We start from the raw sequence: 24,545 nt of genomic DNA on the forward strand, positions 1-24,545 counted from the left end.
ACGGCTGCATTGCATGTCAGTATGGCGGCATGACTGTGTCATAGCGGCGTGTAGGAGATATTCGTACTTAGGTAGCACAAAATAATTGCCTCCTCGTGCTGCCAGCCTCGTGGAACGTAAGGGCGGTCTAGTGGCGACCGAAGTGAAGAAAAGAGGTGCATTATTAGCTGCTTTACAAACATTTCGTCCTTTGCGAAGGCTATTGAGGTACTAAAATACGACGGAGCTTCTTGGGTGAGAACATCGGAAACCCTGTAGCCAGGACTCCAGCGCGAGAAGGATGCCAATGGGAGCAAACTGTAAATTCTGTAAAACTCTAGCTTTGTATACCAAGTCATTGAGAGTAGGCGAAATTTATCCACAAAACACCCGTGTTACAGGTGCCCCAGCGCGGACATTGAGTAAGGCAGAGTCACGACACTCCATTGTTCGCAAAAAGAATTAAGACCCTCTGAGTGACTCTGTACTAACGAAAGGTACAACCGCAGCGAACGATCATACTCTTTCATTCTGCAAATATAATTTATCTGACTCTGTTCGACGTACGGTGAGGATTTTGTACAGAACATTCAGTTCGGGTTTCAATTTCCTTGAGTGCATTGGCAGGTTTTATAAGGCCTCGGAACATTTCGCTGAGTTGTTTTTGGCTCTCAAAACTGTCATGTGGTCGAGTTAGAGACTGTTTACTAGGGCTATGCGAATATTTCTAAATTTCGAATAAATTATCGAAATCTTATTCTTCGATGATTTCAGCAAGCCAAGAAGTGTTGTAATTTCAAAATTACCAAACTAGTATCGAATGCTTTCTCAGTGTTTCGGATAGTTGAACAGGATCTTGAATAAGGTTCACCGTTTTTTCCTACGACGACTAATAAAAAAGAAGAGAGACAGGGTCATATCGACGGCTTATACCATAGTTCCGTGATCAGAATGCGTGGGACGAATATTTGACGCGGCGATGCAGTGGATTAGTTTTCCGGCGTTCTTTATTCTCATGCATGGTCTCTAAAACAGGTGCACGCCCTCACTTCGAGCCACCTGACTGGCGGAAACACCAGAACCGGATATCAGATTGGTTGCCTACCCTTTCGCTTCCGGCGTTTCCACCAATTATATGACAGCGAAAATGGCCTAAAATGACACTTCTGAAAGCGGCGCAAATTCAGAATACGGCCGAGCTAATCCTGACTTGATGACTTGTCTAGGAGGCAATAGTTCACAGCTAGCTGTCGTCTCCATTGTTCAAAAGTGATTCCTATACGCATAACATGACACCACTCCGTAGTACCAAATTAAGATGAGGTGCTTGGCCGCTATAATCAGTTCGTCTTTCATCAAGCATTGCAATTCGGCACCACAGCCTTGGCAACTAAAGCACTGCGCCGAGACAGAACTGTCGCCGACTCGCCGTGGACATGGATAGTACTGCCATACTTGTTTTATGCTGTGCCTAGGCACTATATTCTCCCGGACTAGTGAAATTGTCATTGAAATCGCACACATGAGACCTCACACTAACATAACCAATACAACGCGCTCAACCACATATCCCCATGTGCATGTTTTTGATTGGTCCGGGTACTGAATAGGCAGAGCAGTATAAAAAAAAAAAAAACGCACCGAGTGGTCACTGCGTGCACGACGTCCGGGCACACAGACGAACGATGAAAACTGGACGAAACCTCGGAAACGAAGCTAAATATAGCTAACAAAACAGCTGCACTTGAGCAACACGGACATCGTGGACGCCCAGTGCACAGCAGAGACCGCTTTTTTGGTCTCGCGAAATCGGTAGGCGGAAGTTCATACTACGCCTCGCCATATCACCTCGCGAATACCTTGAAGTCTGTTTTCTACTATAATACTGGCGACAAACAAATCAGGAGCGCAAAACGCTGACCGGAAGTAAAGAACCGATGACCGGAAGAAAGGAACCGATCCAGCGTGTAGTCGTCTCTAACACAATACAGCATCGCGTCCTGGCAGTGCGTCCCGCGGAACGCGCTTGTAATCGGGGAGGCGCTAAGATAGGTACCGTCGTTATAAATGGGGTCGACCGCTTGCCTCATCCTCGGATCTGGCGGCGCTGTGCGGCGATGGAGTCGTGCGATGAACGCCACCGTTCATCCGTTAAAGATAGGGCAACGTGTGCAAGAGAACACCCTTCCTGATCGATATCGGACTCGCTTTCAGCCCTGCTATACGGTTCATGGTTCCAGATGGGACCGACAGGGATAAAGAGGGAAATTATAGAAGAGAATTCAAGAAAATGTAAAAAGAAGCCCTGCTAGCAAGATGGCGCTAGACATGCGTCATCTCAAAAAGGCGATTTACTATAACTTTGAACAAAAAAAAAAAAAGAAGAAAGCACTGCTTTGCTGCGGACAACTTTCCAGTTTAGTATCCAGTGCTCTGTGCCCTGGTCTTCTCTTTTCTATCTTTCGCTTGAAACTTTCTAAGAGCTTTTTCAGTTGAATGAATACGTCAGCTTATTAAGCTTCCTCATCAGTCTTTAGCTCCTCCTCCCCTAGTGACCAAGGTAGTAACAACGCTTCTCTCTCCCCGTCGGACGAAGGTCTGCAAATTCTCGACGTACCCACCTTTCATCTTAAGTGAAATATTTTCAGATTTTTTTTGCCGAAAATGAATTTGGAAGTTCGTTAACCATATCGCTCATTATTGTTACTCGAAGTGCCCAAACGCAGTCTGCAACCTAACCTCGTGTCAGAACCTAAATACGAAATCAAAGTGCTAACGCATCTACTTCATATTCCGCTTAACAGCGCCACACTGACAAAACATGAAAATAAAATACTGTAAACTTCACTAGTATCCTAGGCACCATAAAGTACATTTCAGGCGCCAGAAAGAAGCAGTTATAGGCGTATAAAAACTCAAGAATACAGCAGCAAATACCCATCAATGGAAACCCACGATCGTTGCGGTTAATCTCGCAGGAACTTTATTTTGTGGCACTACAGCGGAAGCTAGGCATAAAAGGGCATAAATGTCGTGGCGCGTAATGTTCGGAATAAGTGTGCGGTGGTGTGAAGTGGGGAGTTGGAGAGACGTTCGGTATATGGCCCATTCTCGACGGGACAAAAGCCCATCAACTTCCCTTTCCTGCTATACCTTCTCAGCAGAGCCAGAAAATGTCGTCCTCGAATACATTATTCGCTACAATTTCACGCTACATGATTGACCACCACGTCACGGGAACCGGTCGACGCCATTCGATAGAAAGCCTCCTTTGATTGGTATTTTACGCACCGTTCTTAAGTTGTATCCGACTATAGAAGTGTATTTTATTCATTAAATAAAAAAAGGCACTATAACTTTGAGCAGAAGGAAGCTGGTTTCAGACTAACCATCTGCGCAAAATGTGTGCTGTAAAACAAAACAAAACAAAAATTATCTGCGAACTTTAAAAAGGCGGACGCCATATGGCATTTTTTAAGGCTGCCTCACAACATACCGGGGGTTTCCGCGAAGTGTGTCGGCATATTTTTGTGTTCGCTTTTTGAATTAGGAAAACGCTTTCTTCGGCCTGACATTCTCAGCTGTCATGTGCACTAAAAACAACCGTAACATCTTAACTAGCAGCCTAGTTAACGAATAGTATATATTTAACTTCTTAATTGTGAATGTGAAGGGTCTTGATTCATTAAGAGACTTCAAAGCCGATGTAAATATTATCCATTTTAGTCTATAGAATGTGAACCTCGTGGCTGCTGCAGCGCGAGAGATTCGGAGACTGCGCAACCCTGGCTAATCCTACGAGCGAGCTTGCGTAGACATGTACGATAGATACTCTGCTGCGCTTTGCAGGTGGATTGTGCAAGTGCTATATGCAAGTGAGGAGATTGATTAACTCAAATAAGTGAACAACCGTGTTTACATAGATCTTTTTTATCATAAGGGTCAAGATTGTACTGCGAAACTGAACGTTGGCAGCATTTTCTAATAGAAATAGCAGTATCACAAAATACGCATTTCAAAACTCGCCGCGTTCACTTTTGCGCCTTCACATTAACTATACAGCGTCATTGAGGGCGAAATCATCGCTGAAGTCGAGCTATCTTCTACATTATATAATACGCAAACATCTTCAGTATCCACTGAATAAAAAATGTAAGTATGACATTTTACTAGCAAGCGATGAGGAAAAGCCCATTTCACGAGGTTTAAAATGCGCAGATTTGTTTCTTTTCTTTAATTTAGATATTCGTGATTAAAGAAATTTCAAATGTGAGCGCACACTCGATGTTTATGGCCTTAAATTTCCAGTAAACCTAAACCTCTAAATTGCAAGAAGAAAGTGCATCATTTCTTTTCATTTCATTATATATGTAATTATTGAGCTTCATCAAGTGCACAATGTTTGCCTCGTTGTACTATCCACCTACAGAGACCGCACTGAATGATTTCTCGCATTTCTTAAAGCAATAATGTAAATTTTGAAAAAGCTTATTGCAAACATGGAGAGAGAGGGAGAGAAAGAGGCAGAAGACTAAGGTACAAGAGCGTTATTTTTTGTCTTGAGACCGTTAACACTCTACTCTGAGCACAGAAGTCTTTCAGGAAAGGAAAGTTGCAAAACAGTGCAAGCATTATTCGAAGATATCAGAGCGTCACAACTGTGGCTTAACCATAGTCGTAGTTGCTACACAATACCGTGTTTTGTTCCGCGTGCCGGCAAAATATGAGTAACAGAGACCCTATTGTACCGCCTCCGAGAGTTGTAGACGTCTGTGGCATGTCAGACACTGTATTCTCGTTCCACGTCTGGTATGTATAACAAGTGTCAGTGCAGTTCTTTTCATTGTGATACATGATAAGTGCCTGCGAGAGCAAATTGTTGCTTCATTCCGCGTGTCAGGATGGCACAAATGGTTAATGTTACCTTTTGCTTCTCAGACGTGATTACTCTCCATTGTAGGTTGGGCTCACGCTCGAGTTGTGTTTGCGAGGGTCAGCAGTGCTCGGCGACGGAGCCAGCGACCACCACGTCAGATAGAGACGCGGAAACGGGCGGATCTTTTTCCTTCAGGCGGTCCTGGACAGCACGCCTTATCGATTCTAGTCCCGTGGAGGGTTGAGGGGAGGGTTGCAAGACGAAATGGCTGAGTGCGTGACTAAGCGTACCTGATTGCGGCGGTAGCGCGATTGAGCCTCTGACTGGTCGCGTTTGCCGCTTGCTGTTGCTTAACGTCACATAATCGTTTGCTTTGAGATATAGAGTATGAAGACCCAACGCAACATGGGTAATGAGGACGCAGTAATGGGGGCTCCGGCTTTATTTGCACCACATGAGGCTTTCAACGCGCTCTGACATAACGCGGTATGCGGGCGCTCTCTTCCGCCTCCATCGAAACAGTTGGAATTACCGAGATCAAACTCATGTCTTCGTTCTCAGCGCTGCAGTCACCACGCCAGGGCTGCAGAATGGAACTCCCGATGTAGAACACTTCTGACGGGGCCAAATCCCCCGTGTACAATGGCAGCGCAGCAGCTTCCAGCACTGCCGGTATCAATATGCCACAAAGCAAATTTAAAGTGTCCGGCGAGCGTCACCCCAAAAACGTCTTCAATCATTTCGAAGCGCTCTCTACAACGCTGGCCTCGTCTTCTCTTCGCAGGGCTGCTCATGTGTCCGCAGACATGGGACGGCCTCCTGTGCTGGAAAGAGACGCCTGCCGGCACCGTGGCTGTCACGCAATGCCCCAGCTACGTCTTCGGCTTCGACACCACAGGTAAGGACAGGTCCAAGTGCCTCTGCCTTTCCACGTCTCTCTGCGGTTCTCTTATTCGGTATTCCATAAGCACGCATTTTACTTTTTTTCTATTTCGCAAATATGCCCTTCGGCATAAGGGTCTAAATATATTGATGCAGGCCTGTGGCCCCAGTGAATGCCAACAACTCTCGATAGCGTGGCCCATGTGTCCATACTCTTGGATCAGGCGGTCGGGTGGGGTAGTAAGCGTGGCTTCTAAGGTGCACCCTGCAGCCCACGAAAAGATCAGGACAAGGTGTAAGGAAAGTGTCCAGTGTCACCTCCGTAGCGGAAGCTGGATAGAAAGGGCAGTTCAGGGGAGCAGTCTGGATGGTCCAGGAGAATTTGACAGCAGGAGTTAACGCAGCACCCACGCGGATTCTCCTCAGCGCCGCCTCCTCACGGCGAGTTAAACCGTCGTAAAGGTTTGATACACACGGTGGAATTAAAGCACGCGTGGAGCGTCGAAGGAATTTTTTCGACAACTCAGACAACTTTAACATAGGTTATGTCACCCTCTGGGAACCGGACGCGTCATCAATTTCGGTCAGACGGTGCGTAGAGTTGCTGTACTTACAGACATTGTGTCTCCAATATCAAGGTTTGCAGACGCCGACTACATGAAAAAGCAAATCTGCAAAATAAAGTGAGAATAGGTTATAAGGGTACATCGTTATACAACAGCGCTGCAGGACAAAGACGAGAACAAAAGGGGTTGTATTTTTATGCGCCATAATCAGCGCCTTTTGTACGTCCCATCTGTTCTCATCCTAATCCTGCAGCGCTGTTTCATAACAATGAAGGATTACGAAATAGCCAAGTCGCCGTTATTCAGGTTATAAGTAGTTCTGTCGTGTTTATGAACGACACAGCCAGGTAGGCGTTTCTTTGAACAAATAGTTTTTGACGGGCGAAAAAATGGGCTAACGATTACTATACTCGGTGCCATGAAAGTTGAGCGCAGCGCTTCACGTGTTTTAGTTTTGCGAGACGTTCAGGTAAAAGAAAACTGACAGACCTGTTTCATAATATGTGCAATTTGAGCCAACTCTTTAATGCTTAAGAACTGCCCAGTAAAAAAAAAAAAAAAAAAAAAAAAAAAAAACATATTCGATAAAAGTCAGTAGACTTCCTGTTCATAGCATCTGGCGCATCCTGCATGCTCGTCTCATTATCTTTTCTCCTAATTGCGTTATCTTTGGCGGTGTCGTAGGCTGCATCCGCCAAGATTTTCTTCAACCAGGCACTTCGTTAAGTGAGCGTGTGACCGCATCTCAAACGAACGCTGCAAGAGAAGAGAAAATGCTGTAACCGTGCAACGAAAACGTCTCTAAAGCCGGCTTAGCAAGCACGCATAACTGGGGTGAATTAGGATTTTTTTTTGTTTCCAGTAGACTGCCCAACTTCACGCACAGTTTTACTATTCCCAATTTTCTCTTATCTCGCGTTCACTAACAAATTAATTAACGTAATTACAATTCAATTACACTTACACTTAACGAGGCAGCTACGCGTACATAAAGCCATGACAGGAATTTGAAGAATCCTTGAAAGCCTGTTGCAGATCTAACACTAAAGGAATAGAGATGATAATAGGTGCGCATTTTTTTTTGCTATTGAATAGAGATATATTCCTTATATGTGGTACCTTCAAGGAGTACACAGATGGGCCTACCCAACCTATCAGTGGCTCGTAACGCAGTGCCGGCTGCAATGAGACACACAGATTAGACATAACTACTGGCATTAGTTTTCTTCATAAATCAACTCAAAGCTGAATTCAAGACAGGGAAGGAAATATAATCAATACGAGGAAAATAAAATGGAAACAAAAAGTTCCAAAAGGACCAAAGGACTAAAGGACTAAAGGACTAAAGACTAAAGGACTAAAGGACCAAAGAACCAAAGAACGAAAGGACCAAAGGACCAAAAAGCAGCTATAAAGGTCTCACGCCTGTAGAGCTTCTTGAAGGATATGGCACTGTTTGGTAAGGCATTGACACATTTCACAGATGAAATCAAGAACTCGTCCATCATATATCACCAAATATTGAGTTCAATTTACTACTTGTTTGTAGTTATGTCAACATTCAACTTCATGCGTTGCCCCAGGCATGCGAGTGCACCAAAAGTGCAGTCTAGAATTTTTGCTAGGCAACACATCATATTTAACCGCCTGAATTGTTGATTTTAGTAAGCAGGGAACCCCACAGCATTAAAACAGAAGACAGGCAGAAAAAAAAAAAACGAGCCAAGCCCCTGCTTAACGCGAACGACGGCGACGGTTCGGTCACGGCTGGGCCTGAAGTGTAACTCTTGTGTTGTCCAGCAACCCTGGACTTACACCGGGGCTCGGTTTTATTACGAAACTTGTATGATTGCATTCTCCATAACGTTCGGCTGGGTTTAGCTATTGGCGACGCTTTCGTTCGCACGCACAAGCACGCTCAATCTCGACTGACAACTACAGTTGGTCCGACGGTCTCTCGTCTACCATAGCTGAGCTGCTGCATACAGCTGTTGAGCACAGTTATTACCACCGCGCAACACCGACAATCTGGCGCCTGCCATGCCTTCGTGGTCTCGTAACAGGCCCCCGTGCACGTCTATCGATCACTTTTGGGTAGGGCCAAAATAATGCACGCAGGACGGTGCGCAGGAGCCGGCATATTGACATCATGGGAGGCGGCGAAAAGCAAAGGCCAGACAACAGCTGCAGGAAGAAGAGCGGTGTTTCGGTGTGTGCGTGCGTATGTGCGTGAGGCTTCGAACAGTGGCAGACCCTACACCGCAAGAATGTGCACGCAACGGTCTGTACCTACCTACAAACTGGCGCTGAACAGGCGGCCAGCAGCAAGTGCAGAAACATCGGCTACTGCTGAGCGCAACGCCACGGGAAAAGGCGTCACGTGGTCCAGTGGCGGCCTGGAGAGGAGAGCACCGGATGCCCGTACAACAGCTACGCCTTCCGCGAGTCGGCTGGTACTTCGCCTTCCTTCCAACTAATTCGAAGAAGAAAACAAGCTACATTGATCCCTAGCAATGTGAGTGCGTTAAATTGAAGAGAAAATCAGAAGTTTGTATAACACTGTTGCTAGATCTGGCGCAGAGTTTGAATGGTAGCCGCCCCATTTTATGACCAAGTGAACAGGCTCACTTATCCTAACCAATCGGTTTTTTGTCTACCCCGGCATCCTCCGGGGTAGCTGGTCCTAGGAGCGCCCTCTTTGAAACCGGCCTGCAGCAGTATCATTGAGTGGACAGCAAATGGGCCAGAGGCAGCCTCTGGGCAATGCGCGGAATCCTCTTTTCTCTAAGGGTACATTTTCTTTCCGAATTTGCTGTTCTGGGTGTGCTGGGCAAGGGTGGAATGGGGAGTGGCCTCAAAACGAAGATAGGAAAGAGAATGCGAGCCTCCCGCGGATGAAGGGCGAAGAATTACCCTTCAAACGCACGCACAAAGACACGCCGGCCTCGCGGATGACACTACTGGTTCTAACTTGCGACTAAGACCTTTTTCTGTTGCTACGGCGTCTGTACCCTGTCGTTCTCACTTGTCTCTTGAGGGGCCAAAACGCGCGGAAAAGCAGGGGGCCAACTGCGCTAAGTACAGAAACTCCCTAGAGCTTCTCAATGTTAATGCGCGTTAAAAAAAAAAAAAAAAAAAAAGTCTCCAAATTCAACGGCGGCCTTCCAAGAAGACATCCCTCGCTGCCCATGCGTCGCTTCAGAGTGGTTAACCCTACAATTTACAATTTATCCGCGTTTAGTAAAGTTCCCCTAAAAGCAAATAGGCGCAGCTTATATTTCTGCACCAAATCTGCCTTGCAAACCAGCTTTCCCATACCTCCGACGAAGTGTGCATAAGAAAGCACTGCATTGCTACTTCGCACTAAAATCTAGTGCTCGGCTGCTACATAAGCCTGCAAGAAATTGGTTAGTGCTCAACAGCTAAGACAAAAGTAGTAACAGTCACGTTTTCACTTGGACTCTGGATATATAGTCGTGAGACTTGATGAGAAGCCATGCAGTCTGTAGTCGTGTGCTGCACTTCGAAGACTTTGTGAAGTCGCCTTTGGGCAGTGCATAAATAACTTGTCTCACTCGCTTTTCTGATCCCTACTGCGAAAAATCGTTTTTTTTTTTTACACACGTTTTACCGAGTCATTTATTTTTTTCACTGCCCTTATAACTGCATGGTCCTCAAACTTCAAGGCTAGCATTTCATTTTGCTTGGAATGAGCTTTTAAGACCAAAAAATCTATATTTTGAAAGGAGCCTACGAGGTTTACTTTTATCGTGCAATAAATGTACAAAACACATCTTTTGGCTAATAACTGCTTAACGGCTACATTAGAGACACATCTGCTGATCTGGATTGTTCACATCTACACTTTTTATTTCAATTTTTTTTTTCGTTATTCGGTCATGCCTAAGCACTCTTCGCAAAGGTGATATAACGATGGACAGAGTGAAAGCACTGTACACATCAGCCTTCTTCAAGATAGCCGTCTAGGCACTGATCATGCCTCCCCTTCCCTCCATTTAAACATAGGCGCAAAAGCACACGTATGATAGCCCAATAAAAAGTCAGTTTTGCAGTAGGCGACACGCCAAAATGTGTTAAAAAACGGTCATCTCTTAGAGAACATGGGGGGCAAGTCAGTCGTTTAGCGCTCTGGATGTAACGATTTAAGCGTGAAAGTATCAATGAAGGACGACGATGTACTAGGCTTACTCCTGTCATTCCCAATTGAAATAGAAGAACCGGGAAGAAGTTTCCTATATTTAGAGCAAAGCGATCACGACAACCGATTGCCTCAAGCAGAACAACGTTCGGCTTCCGCTGTACAACTTGACATTTTCCTGACATAGTGGCACACCTGCAGCAACAAAAATTGATCCTTTACTGCCACCTCTCAAAGCGCCGCTAAGTGTTTTCATAACGGAGCATGCTTGTTTACGCTAGCTTTGTCCACACAATAGACTTTAACTGCATTCTTCGCCGACGGTGTTTTTCCTTAGAGAGGATGTGTGTGTGACGAAAATCTTCCTCTTCCTGTTTTGGTAGGTCGAGCGCTGTGAGTGTGCCAACCTTTCTGCTAAGTGCTCCCTTGCCGGAGAGCTGCGGTCGTGGTCTTGCCAGACGCCAGCCATGCTCTTGTTCAACTACACCAACAGTGTGTGCGATCGTGGAGTCTTGCCTGCTTCTTAGCTCCTATAGTCTGTTTACGAAGCGAATAACGCACCAAACGAAATGTCAAGACGAACTTCGGGCGCGCGCCCATAAGCGCAACACGGTTCGTTGTTGGTGCGAACCTTCCTTTCGGAAACATGACCAACAATGAAACGCAACCTCACATCGCTAGAGGGTAAGGCGATCCCTCCCACTGGTCGTATACGTCATCGCCTAGCTCGACACGGTCGGGTGTCGCTTGTTTCCAAGGCTGTAGGCTGCAACGAAGACTTTATGATTTAGCAGATGGTGCGCCCAAGTTCAGCTGTTCTGCAATAACTACCATCAATACACCTTGCACTGCCGAATGATCTAAAGAACGATAGATCCAGACTACTATTTTGACAGTGACTCCAATATCAATTGGAGTCTGTTCAAAGTGAGTTTAGTTGCGGCGTTTAAATTATTAGAATCGTAGTTTAGAGCGAAATTAGATGTAGTTATTGCAGGATCGAGGCTAGGTCTATATGTTTCGAAATACAAAATTGTAGCTTTCTGAAAGTTTGGTGTAAAAACCATTAAAGTTTATGAACATGTTTTATTATGAACAGTATATATATATTATGAGCATATTATGAGCAGTATTTGTTTTCCATGCTTTGCTTTCAAAATCCAACGAAATAAATTTTCTTATGCCTGTATATGTATTGGGGACTGCGGCTGCCGCCACGTAAGAGGCAAAATGCTTCGATTAGTTCGCTAATTAACTACATATCTTAATTACTTTTAATTCTCATTTTAGGGGTTTTGTTGTATTTGCAGAATCGGAGCTCGTCTTTCAGAAAGAATAGCCGGAAAAAAAAAATCTTAAATTGTACTGCGCGTTGCATGGCCTACAGATGCCACCCTGAGAGACGAGTTCACATCCTAAAATAGAACGCGTGGCGTAGATTACTCCGTCCAGAGATTTCGTCACTGCTGGAATCACCCGAGGGCCAGAAGGGCGCGCGGCGGTTCGTTGTCAGTTTCGCTTCGACCGTAGCCTCGCTGATGGTCACCCAATGTGCGCCGTGATTACGCTCGCAATCCATTCGACCTCAGAGTACCGAGGCGGGGCAATCTACGCGGACCGGCCCGATGGCACCGCGTTTCGATGTAAAGACGACTTTCTAGCTTACAACTGGACCTCGAAGTACGCTCTACAATTTCTAAATATAGCGCAGCTCTTATATGCACCCGTTAATTGGGCGGTTGAGCCAAGTCGCCATCGGAGCCATTGCCAGTTGAATCTAGCGAGAGAGTCACGAGTTAAAAAAAATTTATCACAAAAAAATAGTCACTACCAGAGCGCGTCTCGCTCATCAGACATCCGAAACGGCCGGCTGAGCAGAGTGCGAGCTTGCGGGATTGGCATTAACAAACGGCCTAGACGCTCTCTTTTTGGCTCCCCACTACTGGGCTCTCCTCTCGCTTTCTCTTTCCTTTTTTGAAAATAAATTTTTCAGAGCCACACTCAAATTTCACATTCCTAAGAATTTTAGAGTACTACCAAACCTAACCCGACACAATAAGATTTGGCCCGCGCAATACCCTACAAAAGTGTGTCCGGCCTGCGGAGAGATGTCCGACATCCTCCACATGGTTTGGAACTGCCCCGAACAACTTAAAGCATACGGTCTACAGAAAATTTGCCATGAACAGTCGGAGGTGAAGCTGGCTCACACAGAGCTCCCCCTTCAGCGCCAGCTGATCTGTCAGGCCTGGAGGGCCGTATTCGCCAATGGTTTCCCGGACCTGGGTGAAGCACCCGAATAATTACTTTGTATAAATAAAGTTTATTTTAGGCTTCATGGCAAAGCTTCGGGATGGAGCTCCCAGAACCTATTACTTGGATAGGGGCGTGCCCCAGGGCTCTATCCTTGGCCCTTTGCTATTTAACCTGGCCATGACCCGCGTAGCAGAAGTGCTCCTGAGACACTTCGGCCCGCTTCACCATCTACGCAGATGATGTCACCATATGAACAGAAGCAATGGATTATCCAAATAAAGAGGTCGCGTACAACACAAAACACACACAAGACCCTATAACACCTCAAGCGTGGCCGATATGCAGCCTTCGTCTGAGCAATTCTCCCCTCCAGCGCTATTCAACGCTATCGCGGCGTTCGCTGAAATTGAGGTGCACGGCACCGTCAACGATACGCCGCTCGGTGCGCAGGGCCCGCTGGGCCATGCAGCACTTCAACATAATTGACAAGGTCATGATTTCTCCGCTTTTTAACCTCCTTGCTGCAACTGGCCACTGCGATCCCGTTCTCCATGTTTAGCTACATGGGTGGTTTAGTTTCCTTTCTGGTAGGCTTTTATCAAGGTTTTGCTGTGCTTTTGTTTTGCGGGCGGCAACGAGTTGGCGCTGGTTTCTCTGGTCCAAACGGCAGAAAACAGAATTGCAGGTCACCCTTAAAATCAGAGGGAGACCATCATCAAAATATTCGCGCTAGTGTGAGAATTCTCCGCAGTACATTCTTGTATGTTGCCAGCACAGGGGTCACGACACAAGCGCTGTGGCCTGCATGCTGGTAAGCTTAGCGGTAAAGCCAAAGCAAACCTATACTTCAGACAAAACCGCCGTCGTGTCCTCTTTCAAAATCAACCGCATCAACTTCAGAACCTGTGAAACGGGGCCTAATATTCACAATATGTCTATACCTGCTCGTTCTGGCTGCTGAACTTCACGCGGACAGCGGAGGAAACAGGAGCGCATTGGCAATACTGATATATTCTTACCAGCACTGGGCGTCTCATGCGCCTGTTGAAGGCTCCCGAAATGCACACTTGCGGCAAGGAGCGCTGGCACATTGTTCTCGGTATACGCAATGGTATAAGCGATCAGGCATGCTGACGTGTGATAGCTTTCCCCAGGGTCGCGTACAGCTTGGACGAAACGACTGTTGAGAAGAAACTGGAACACTCCTTAACACTGGTTAAGAGGGGGAGCAACGGCACATCCAATTCCTAAAATAAGTGTGGAACACTTTAAACTTAACTAAATTTGCTTTGGCAAAGTTCACATGTTATTAAAAAACTTGAGATGTATCTCCGTTCCGTAAAGCGTGCATGCAAAAGCTAAGAGTAAAGAATACTAAAGCCTGGGTTCTTTCAAATACTCGGTGACGTGAGGTAAGATGTGAGTTGTTACAGAACAATTATAGGAACGCTTGAACTCTACCTTCAAGGGTTCGTTAATGGCTTCTATCTGCGGCACGTCTTTCATATCCTCGTTCACGTTTATCCACTTCGCTACTCAATCTCTAATCGTCCAATTGTTGCCTCAGTTATCTCGCACATATTGATATACAGTCGTAAGCTACAAGTTATGTGAGACGATCCGACACAGATGCCTACAACGGTCTGCGTGACCTGACAGTGTCTTACTCGTCGTCCAAGGGTCCTGTAATGTTCGTTTTCCATCTCTCCCACCTATCTGAACGTATAGATTTCCCCGTTTTCTGCTCATTTCATACCATATGATCTCGTGACGGCGCCCGCCCTCTCGACCAATCAAACCGCGCCATGTCACCTGCCAACTACTATCTTCCAAAGCCATATTTGTGATGTTTCGCTCACAACGCTGGATTATTCACAGATTGAGGCCTTTAATGCAAACGCGTTAAAATTCGAACTTGAACGTAGCATCCGCTCAAAGAGAACATCTACGTTACAACGCACATCTCTAAAGCGAGGATGGTATATGTAGAAGCTTTCGCTGGCGCCACCGCACTCGCACTCGGCTATTCCTTGCCATACGGTTACGTACGTAGACTCACATGAGAGTGGCGAGGAATGGCCTTTTCGCGAGGTGTCGTGAGTTGTTTTAAATCCACTGTCTCTTACTGAGGACAGCGTCAGAATCGTTGATAACGAAAGTTTCGAAAGATGCGTCTTCCGTGAACAGGCAGTTCTCTTTCTTTTCTTCTTTTTTTTTTTTTTTTATCGGTACTCGCATCGTATCACTCAAGCGGTTTACAACTTAAAGATGGAAACACTATACGCCGATTGAGGTGTAGTCATTTCAGATCAATATTTTGTGAAGAAACGTTATAAAAACATGATTTTCAAGTTCAAAACATTAACCGCAATACGAAGGATGTTGCCAGTAAAACAGCGACGACGTTCCAAATGTTCATATCACACTGAAAAAATTCTTAGCTGATAAGACTGTCCGAAAAGAAAAAAAAACTACGCAAGAAAATGATGACTCGCTTGATAAGGATGGGAAAGTATCACACCGAGTTAACAGCGCAAGCGTTCGTTGTTAGACACGTGTCTTTACGATCAAGGACCTCGCAGATATAAGTTTATTAGGCTCTAATAACAGCTACCGAAGCGCCAACGTTACGCTCATTATTTTGCCTGAAGGCACTAGTGAGCGCGAACTAGAGTCGTTTGATCTAGGGCTACAGCAGGCCGAAAAGCATCTTCAAGGAAGGCGAATAGTGGAGGCATTGCGAAAATCGCGGCTCTATGCGCCCCGGTAAAGCTGCCCGCCGGCTGTGTTCGCGGTAAACGAGAACCCCAAAGCAGACCTACTCCTTGGTCTTAGAAACGCGTGGCCTAAGACAGAGGCCACAGACGAGAGCAGGCATTTGCCTTCTGGTGCTTCTGTGGAGGTTAACGTCCGGATTCACATGCGCTCCTCGGCTGCACGCTCCGCCTCCACTGCGTCTAGTGGAGAAAACAGCCGCTCCTGCGCTAAAAGGGTCGTTGGGACTCATGAACACCCCTCGGCGATTCATCCGACGTGGTCTCCATGAGAAATCTCCCGCAACTTGAGGAAGCGTCAATGGCGTATAAAGACATGATGAAGGCCAGAAGTAGGCCTGAAAATTTCATGCACGCATCGTGTCGAGTCTGCTGAAGAAACTTCACAGCCTAGTAGAACGTGCTTTACGGGTTATGCGAAAATAGGAGCGATGAAAAAACGCCAGAGACGATTTCGTGTCTGGAAACAGACACCGCCGGTGACATGAAGTGCGCGTAGAACACTGCACGGGGCGTTCAGAAATGGTCTTTTTATGCCGTCCGTTAGAAGGCACGTACCCGAACCAACGAATTCTACCCCCCGGGAGCAAATACCACTTGCTGTTTGGAAGCAAGCTGAGAACCGTGATTTATCGCATGATTCTGTACCACCCGTTAGAACGTATACGTACCCGAACCAACGAAATCCCCTTCCCGGGAGAAAATACCGCTTGCTGTTGTAAAGATAAGCTCAGAGCCGGGAATGTAAACTCGCTTGAAAAGCCATGTCCTACCGCAGAGCGCGAACATCCCTTCTGGGATACAAGCGGACCCACGCACTCACTCGATGTGGGTACCGTGAGGACGATCAAGCCACTGATGCGTAAAGCACAGAGGTTCTCGCTGTTCAACTGCACCTCCGTAATCCCCGGCTTCCTGTATGCGATACGCCGTACCCCACACAGGTACTTCGCACGCAGAAACCGGCACGCGGAATCAGCTTGCGATTAGCCGTCAGATGCAGCCCGCGTGTCGGCACACGGTAGGCTTTGAGACGTTGTTCAAGTTCCCACTGAATGTGCACTCGCAATAGCAACATAGTGTGGTGAACAGCTACGCACTTAAGTCGGCAAGTGAACAAGGTTATCCCTGCTCGGAGTCAAAAGAAGCAACATCAGGCGGCTAGCCATGGCCATAGTGCCAGAAGAAGGCGCCAGAAGTTCCGGACTAACTGATTTAGGCAATCTCTCAGCCATCGTTTTGACGCACTGTTCTGTGCATTCAAAATTTACCCAGTTTTGTGAAAAGGCTTGATTGAAGAGTACAACGAAGTCTACAGATCGAGCGAACGATGAGACTTCCACCATGTTTACAAAGGGAGCGGTGGTCGAGGAGCCCTCATGGTAGCGGTGATGCTGCTTCGAGATTATCGAGGAAATCCTCGAATTTTTTTTTCCACCCGAGGAGCGATTTGAGCATTGGTTCATTTCTGAAACACAAATCGGGCCTGGAGGACCGCTTGGAGTTCTAGTCGGGGCGTATTTGTGGAATCGGTGCCAATTGTCAAGTATATAGCGAATGTCCGCTCTGCCTCTCTCTCTTTCTCACCCCTCTCTCGCGCTACAGCAGGAAGCATGTGTTTAAGCTCGTAAACAGAAGTGCATATTCCCAGCTTCTTTTACTGTTTTCCAAATCAGAAAATAAAAACTGCTTTTCAAATAAAGCCCCGCCGGGGTGGTACAGTGGTAAGACTCCCGACTACTGTCCGGAATTCCCGGGTTCGAACCCGACCTCGGCGGCTGCGTTTCGATGGAGGCGAAACGAAGAGGCGTCCGTGTGCTGTACGATGTCAGCGCACGTTAAAGATCCCCAGGAGGTCAAAATTACTCCGTAGCCCTCCCCTACGGCTCCCCTTTCTCTCTTTACACTTTAACTCCCATCTTCCTCCTTTCCCTTACGGCGCGGTTCAGGTGTCCACAGACACAAGTGTGGCAGATACTGCGCCTTTCCCTTCCTGTGAACCAATTATCATTATTACTTTTTTCAAATAAAAAATTAAAATGAAAAATTCTTCCAAACGATTTTCTAGTATACCTTCAACGGGGCGTAAGATATTCTAATAGTCGTCAGTATGAAAATATGACAATATAAATAGCCAGGACTTGCGATAAATCAAAAGATTTGTTAGGGCTAGTTTGTAGCTTATGACCGAGCAAATGGAACAAAGAAAAGGTCACGGTCTGCTGAAAGACACTGTTCTGGTGAACTTAAAGACTAAAACTTGAAACCATCCCTTCTTATACGCGATAAAATACCATTCGGACTCTATTACAAATTGGCATCTTTTAACACTGCCTAAGCGCCATTATATCGAAAGCCAATGACTTTCAATTAGCGCTATCGCTTTACTGAACAACTTTGAAGGCACTCAAGGAATACTTTCAGCACATAGTCTATTTGTCTAGCAGATATGAAGCACTTTTCGCCTGAGAAAGTGTGGTCGGTGCTGTCTTGTAACTGAGCCATAGCTCTGGGCAATTCAGTGTCGCGATGGACACTTCTTTATTAGCATTTTGGATCAAGAGAGCCAAGAAAATGGATTTTATCACGAGTTTCGATTTTAAGGGACAACACTTTAACCATGTGACCTGTTCGAAGCTTCACTTTTTATCCGAAAGGTCATGATGTCCCACAGTGTCAATCGGAAAACCGACATAACATACATCCTTAATGCAAAATATAAGCGCAGCTATATGGCCGTTTTGATTTAGTTTGGTTGATGGAGTTTACCCTCGCAAAGCTACTTAGGCTATCAGGGAAGGCGTATGGGAGCCCTCCAGGTAATTTTGGTCATCTAGAGTTCTTCAAGGTGTTGAGGTGAAGGCTCTGAAAGAGACATGTATGTATTTTGTCACCGATCGCTGGTTATTTTTCACACATACTCTTCAAATAACACTTCTTTCCAAGTCTGTGAATGCCACGAAGGGAGCGTTTTTATCTGTGGAAAAGACGTACATATATCGGTGGTCTTCGCATGCTACGCTCCCCAAGATGCCTACATGTTAGCATCTGTCTCCAACCCGTTACAAAGGGAATGGTTCATCTATCCGTCCATCTGTTTTTTTTTTTTTTTTCATTATTAAATTTAAATTTCGGTCTGTACTTGCAAGTTCTCACATGCCCTTGCTTCTCGACTGGCCTGCGCAAGGATGCCATTCAATGAAGACAACAACATTCAATACACAGCAGCGCGAAGGACTGCGATATTAGCGATATTAAGGCGCGGTTTGGTTTAATTTGGTTTTGTGGGGTTTAACGTCCCAAAGCAACTCAGGCTATGAGAGACGCCGTAGTGGAGGACTCTGGAAATTTCGACCATCTGGGTTTCTTTAACGTGCACTGACATCGCACAGCACACGGGCGTCTTGCTTTTCGCCTCCACCGAAAAGCTGCCGCTGAGGCCGGGATTCGATCCCGCGTCCTTGGGAACAGTAGTCGAGCGCCGTAAGCACAGCGCCACCCCGGCGGGGGTGTTGGCGTAGTGGTTTAATGTAGCAGCCGGCGATCCTGATCTGTTTACACGGATATGGTTTCATATCGCGCCGCAGTCATAAAATGTTCAATTTATGGTGCGCCCATGACGTTCTGTTTGACGTCACACTCCACGCCAGCTATGTTTCGTGTTCACCCTCTGTCATTCTCGATGTGCTCCTTGTTTTTTTTTTTTTTTTTTCTGCCACTTGCGATGCCTTCGGTGACGCTCATGCAAGCGGGAGTTTGAAAGATGCGCATAAAACTAAAATGCCTGAGTAACAGGTGTAAAAAAACCGTGCAAGAATTTCAACAACGCTAATAATAATGGGTACCCGGCGAAGCTGGAACCTTATACCGTTCAGCGGGCACCCGTCTTGATTGAAAGTGCAGGAAGGGATAGACTCTGTTTACAACGATGGCAACATGTATACGCTGCCGCTTCAGAGAAGAAAAAAAAAAAAAAAAAAGAAAACAAATTTCCTCTAGAGAGCTGAGTACACAACACTTGCGTGAAGTTTTCGCTGCTTTGAATGAAATGCCTGTAATAATGCTTTGAGCATTCCCGTTCCCTTAGTTTCGTCAGAGCAAGCCGTGGCGAGCTCATTTCAGCGGGTCGAACTTTCACGTAAGCGAGCATTCCTTTAGGGTACCGTGAAGTTCGCTGAAGTGGCGTTTCATTCTCTCGCTCCGTTAGACATCGCTTTAACCCCATTCATTCATTTTTATTCTTAACATTCTTGGGTACAGTTCGAGCAAACAGGTTAGGATCAAGCAAAAAATAAATATTTATCTCGTATATTTTGTAGATATGACAAATATTTCACACCCATTTGCACACCATTCTGACTTCGGACACACGCCAGCTAACTCCCGTCGGGGTACTGGATACAACAGTTCTTAAAATAATTAACTTGTTACCATTTGTGCCGCTAAGTTGCCATTTTAAATTCTAGTCGACGTCAAAGAGATGAGGATATGAAACAAATATTTCAGATTTTACCCAAATGTACAGCTTTCACTCGTATATTCATGCTTTCAAGGCAGCAATATGTGGCTTATTGTGAATCACATATATGTTTCGATGTTGTGTTAGGTTTTGTGTATGAGACATGGTAGTAACAAAAAAGGTCGCACACAGCTGAGATTAGCAACTGCGCCGTCATCTTCTTTCTCTGATCGTTGTCTGCCACTCGTACATTTCACTCAGTTATCATGTTGCCTGAACAGAATGAGGAGAATGCCGTTGAGGCGTTATGGGAGGGAGCCTCACATAACATACGTTATGAGGGAGTTTCACACCCGACGGACCATCGTTATCGGTGATATTTTCAATGGGAGGACGGACTAACATCATCCTGGGCGCTGGCACGATCGAGCGCCGATAGAAATCAGTCGTTTCTCGAACGGAGCCTCTATATCTGTGCATAGCGCGCACTGAGAGGCTAATTTTAATCTTCTTTCGTCCTTAGGCATGGCCTGTCTAAGTATGCAGAGAAAAATCAAACTGGAGTTTGCTATTGGAATTTGATGACTTGCCAAACTCTCTTTTCAGGTTTATGAATATTCAAGAGTGCTACTGGAGCTCAGTGCCGGTACAGGGACGTGCAGAGTTGCAGAAGCTAGAGGACGACAGAATACACACCCGGGCTAGAGCTACCAAAGCTTCACTGAGCGGACGACTCTGTTCATTCGGCTTCAGATTAACAGGAACGTAGCTCGCTTCATCAACACTGCATGTTATTGGTTGGACAGGCTACCTGTGAAAGACTAAAACAAACCTGCAGCCATTCGCTGTGACGTAAATTTGCGCCCGAGAACCTAATCAAACTGCCGGCTAATGCGAGTTAAGCAGCGTCCGTAGGAACAATGCAGTGTGCTGAGCCACTGCGGAGGAAAAGAACGCCGCACTGGAAGGTATACGTTGCACAGCTGAAGTGACCTTTCTTTGTCCTTCATTTGTGTTCCCGGCTTTTCCTGCGTGCGTCACGGTCGATGGAAAGCTTCTGCCTTCAAAATAGTGTCGACCAAAAAAAAAAAAAAGACCTGCGCCCTAATGATTGTCTTTTAAGTTCCACGACATTACCTAAATAAGTATACGTACTTTATATGCTTTGCATGTCTTTGATCCACTTGTATATATTTTTAGTCGTTAATTCCACTTCTAAGCAGATGTGGAAAAGAAGTAAATCGGCGTCAAGAGCATTATTCTTGTGAATTCCTTTCTTGGAATGAAATGTAAATTAGTGGAAATAAAAATTCAGCTAAGCACATTATAAAATGACTCCAGTATTTAAGGGAATCACTCAAGGTGGAGTAGATTTGCAATACGGGAACAATTACTCATCAGCATGCACCCGAGCACAGCGGTACAGCTACAAAGCAAATCTGTATAACTTTCTCAGAAAGTTGGTAATCGAAGAAAAATTCTTCCTGATTGGGGGGTTGAAGCCTGGACCATGTGTCGCCTTAATATCCTATCGCTTTTTTTTTTTTTTTACTCCGCGGGGGGGAAACAAACAAAAAAACAAAAATGTTTTTGTTTTTAAATTTTGAAGAAAAAAATCTCATTTTTTTTTACCTTTAAAATTTTCTCGCTTTTGTTGAGCATTGACATGTATAACCATGTCAGGTTCCAGACCTCCTTTCACTTTGTAGAGGAAAGGCTGTAGAGGACGGGAGGTGTCTGTCGAGGGAGCGAAAGAAGCGGCTGTTCTTTTGGTTTTCCCTACCGGTAGTAGGTTTTTTTGGCGTCGGATGCAGTCTTTGCTAAGGATATGAGAAAATATGAGAAATATATAAGAAGCAAATAAATCCAGGAGAACATCTAATGTTAGCGTTATATTTCTATCAGTTAATTATATTTAGCACCTTGTGTTTCTTTTTTTTTTTTTTTTTTTTTCACTGTAAGTAGTCTCTCCTTTAGTCGGCCCGTCGAATATACAGGGGGATCTGCATGTGCTGTTCCTTTAGTGATCAGTGCATTCTGCTGCCCTTTTCGACACTTTTCTCATTGCGGTGGCTAGCGCCAACTGCTCGGATGCGAAAGTCAGCCTTCGCGCATCGAAGCCGTGCGTGCGGTTAGCGCGATATGCTTCCAGCCTTCCTTGGAACAGCTCCGACTTCGAAATTGCGTCCGGAGCAAATGTCATTTGTGTGCAACGTTTCGTTTCATTAGTTGCTTGAGTGACGACTCGTCTTGATGCTGACTTACTGTCTTGGCCGTAGCCCATGGTATAGATTAAGTAAGCTTGAAGATAGAAGCCCGCAACTGGTCAGTCTTCCTCCCAATTCTAAACCACGAAATAATCATTAAAACTAGAGGCAACATGAACATAACCCTTAGCTCATTTGTTTTTACAGCTGTATGTCACTTTCTCGTCCAACTGGACATGGAAAGGAGCGCAGTACAAAGCACAGAAAAAGCGATCACGTAGCCGAGAGATCCAAGGCAACAATCAGAAAAGTCGAGAGATCCAAGGCAACAATCAGAAATAATTGGAAAACGAAGGCGAAAATGCGACAGTTTTTATTGTCGCATCTGTAATTATTGCCAAATCAACATCCTTTTAACAGAAAAAACGCGCTCTAAGTATAGAACGAACTGCCAAGTTTCCTATTAGGCGCCAAAAAATTTCGCGGTAGGCACTTCTCTGCTGTATGGGTGATTTTCTAACCCCCCGCGATGGAAGCCGTACGCCGAGGACCGAAAAGTATATAGCCCGTAGAAGTGCTTTGGCAGTCGACTTGTAGAGCAGTGAAGTATAAATCTATAACTAGCCTTTCCGTGAATATGGCATCGCCTAATTAGCTTACCAAATTCGTCCACAAAACGCTAAATGTTTTAATTGCATCGCAGTTTCGCTTTACTTGTACTTGCAGTTTGCTTGCTGCGTTTATTTTTAAGGCGAAAGCCTCTCTAGGCTCGTGGAACAAATTCCTGCCTGCAATAGTTGTGCGCGAAGTTCGTGCGCATGATTTGTCATATTCGGCGAGATTCCGCGAGATGTGATCTTTTCTATCATTCCTACCATCTGCAAACCCACACTTGAACTCGCACGAAGGAACGCCACGCGACAGGAGCGATGGCGTATACCGTACAAACATACTTGCCAAAAAAAAAGTGTGACAGATGCCCTGCCTTTGCTTTCCTGTAAGCCAATATTGATTATATGTAGCACTGGAACGAACGCCGATAAGAAGCAAAGGATGAGAGGCAAATTATAGGAGAGGAAGGGTAGGCAGTAATATACGTGCGCAAAAAGAAGGGTAGACTTTCTCCATTCTGCTCTGAAGATACATCTATGAGACCCTCTAATCTTTTTATATCTAATGAAGGTGAGCTGTCCTTAGGGGACGCACACATCTCAGATATATTACGCCTCGTTTTATTACTCTAGACAGATTTACCCGCCTCTATGGTAGAGCTATGCGCTATTCATGCATAATTATAAGAATGAAACTTGGCGGACATTTTACACGAGAGTGGTACATGTGCTGAATTGAATGGCACAAAATCAGAGAACATAGAACATTATGTCACAGGAAGAAGGGACACCTTGCCAAGCTCTCCTGACTACTAGTTGAGGCAGTAACACCAGCAACTAAACGCGCATTTGTTGTTTTTTTTTTTGTTTTTTTTTTTCTGCTGCTGCTGTCGAGAGGAACAGCACGGAAATGGGAAATCGGAGTGGAAGGCCAGCAGAGAAGTAGAAAAATCAGGGCAAGTGGCTTCTGAGCGAAAAAAAAAAAAAGAAAACGAAACTACACAGAGCCAGAGATGTCCCTGAGCCCTGTTCGGTCAAGCTTCTCGCTGTCAGGAGGCCCTTGTAAGGCTGGCTCTTTTTCCCGTACTGCTCTACGAGCGAGGGAACCATTGTGCCAAAGAGGGACGCTTCCCGCCAGTTCCGGTGAAACTTCCCAATTTCCTCGAAGAGCGTCGTCAGCAGTTGTAGACAGCCGGTTTATCGAAATTCAGCGACGTGCATCGGGCCGTGCTCAGCAAAATGGGCGACACACTCCTTCCGCCATTCACGAGGAAAACCGCGAATGCGAGCACATCCGGTTGTGTGGCACGTGTACGGCGCACGCCTCGTACATGGGATTCGCAGCTATAGCTACGTCTAGCGCTGAAGGAAACGGGCGTCGTCAAGCACATGCAGGAAAGCTATACGCCAACTACGTCTCAAAGTTAGGTCAGTTTTATGAGCGCTTTCAAAAGTTGACCAAAATAAACGAATAGGTTTGGTTTACGGGATTTACCGTGCCAAGGCGACTCTATAGCTATGAAAGATGCTTTAGTGAAGTTCTCCGGAAATTTAGACCACCTGGGGTCCTTTAACGTGCCCTGGCATCGCACAGCATACCACAGGTATATTGCTTTTTCCCTTCATCGAAAATCGGCCGCCGCAGCCAGGATTCATCACTGCGGCAGGGCAAAAAATAAGTGAATAAGCAGGGTGCTGGGTTTACACGGTTTGGCTTTGGAACTATTTCTAAGCGTTCCAGAGGGAAAATATAATGGCGTCCAGGGTTGGCGTCCA

The 24,545-nt window shown here is 45.7% G+C and overlaps 1 protein-coding gene across 8 annotated transcripts in view; it reads left to right on the forward strand.

Moving 5' to 3' along the window:
• Positions 1 to 24,545, forward strand: part of LOC146198282 (parathyroid hormone/parathyroid hormone-related peptide receptor-like) — a 350,560-nt gene that overhangs the window by 232,490 nt on the left and 93,525 nt on the right. For 7 of the 8 annotated variants that reach the window (XM_084593693.1, XM_084593694.1, XM_084593695.1 and 4 more), the window contains exon 3: positions 5,640 to 5,753. In XM_084593693.1, the coding sequence (XP_084449819.1) occupies positions 5,640 to 5,753 (114 nt within the window). Of the gene's footprint in view, positions 1 to 5,639; positions 5,754 to 8,697; positions 8,819 to 24,545 lie in introns of those variants that run through there. The other variant, XM_084593698.1, reaches the window with a different exon arrangement.

This window comes from Amblyomma maculatum, chromosome 2 (genome assembly GCF_055883805.1).
Source record: "Amblyomma maculatum isolate TAMU_Amacu chromosome 2, ASM5588380v1, whole genome shotgun sequence".
Classification (NCBI taxonomy): Eukaryota; Metazoa; Arthropoda; class Arachnida; order Ixodida; family Ixodidae; genus Amblyomma; species Amblyomma maculatum.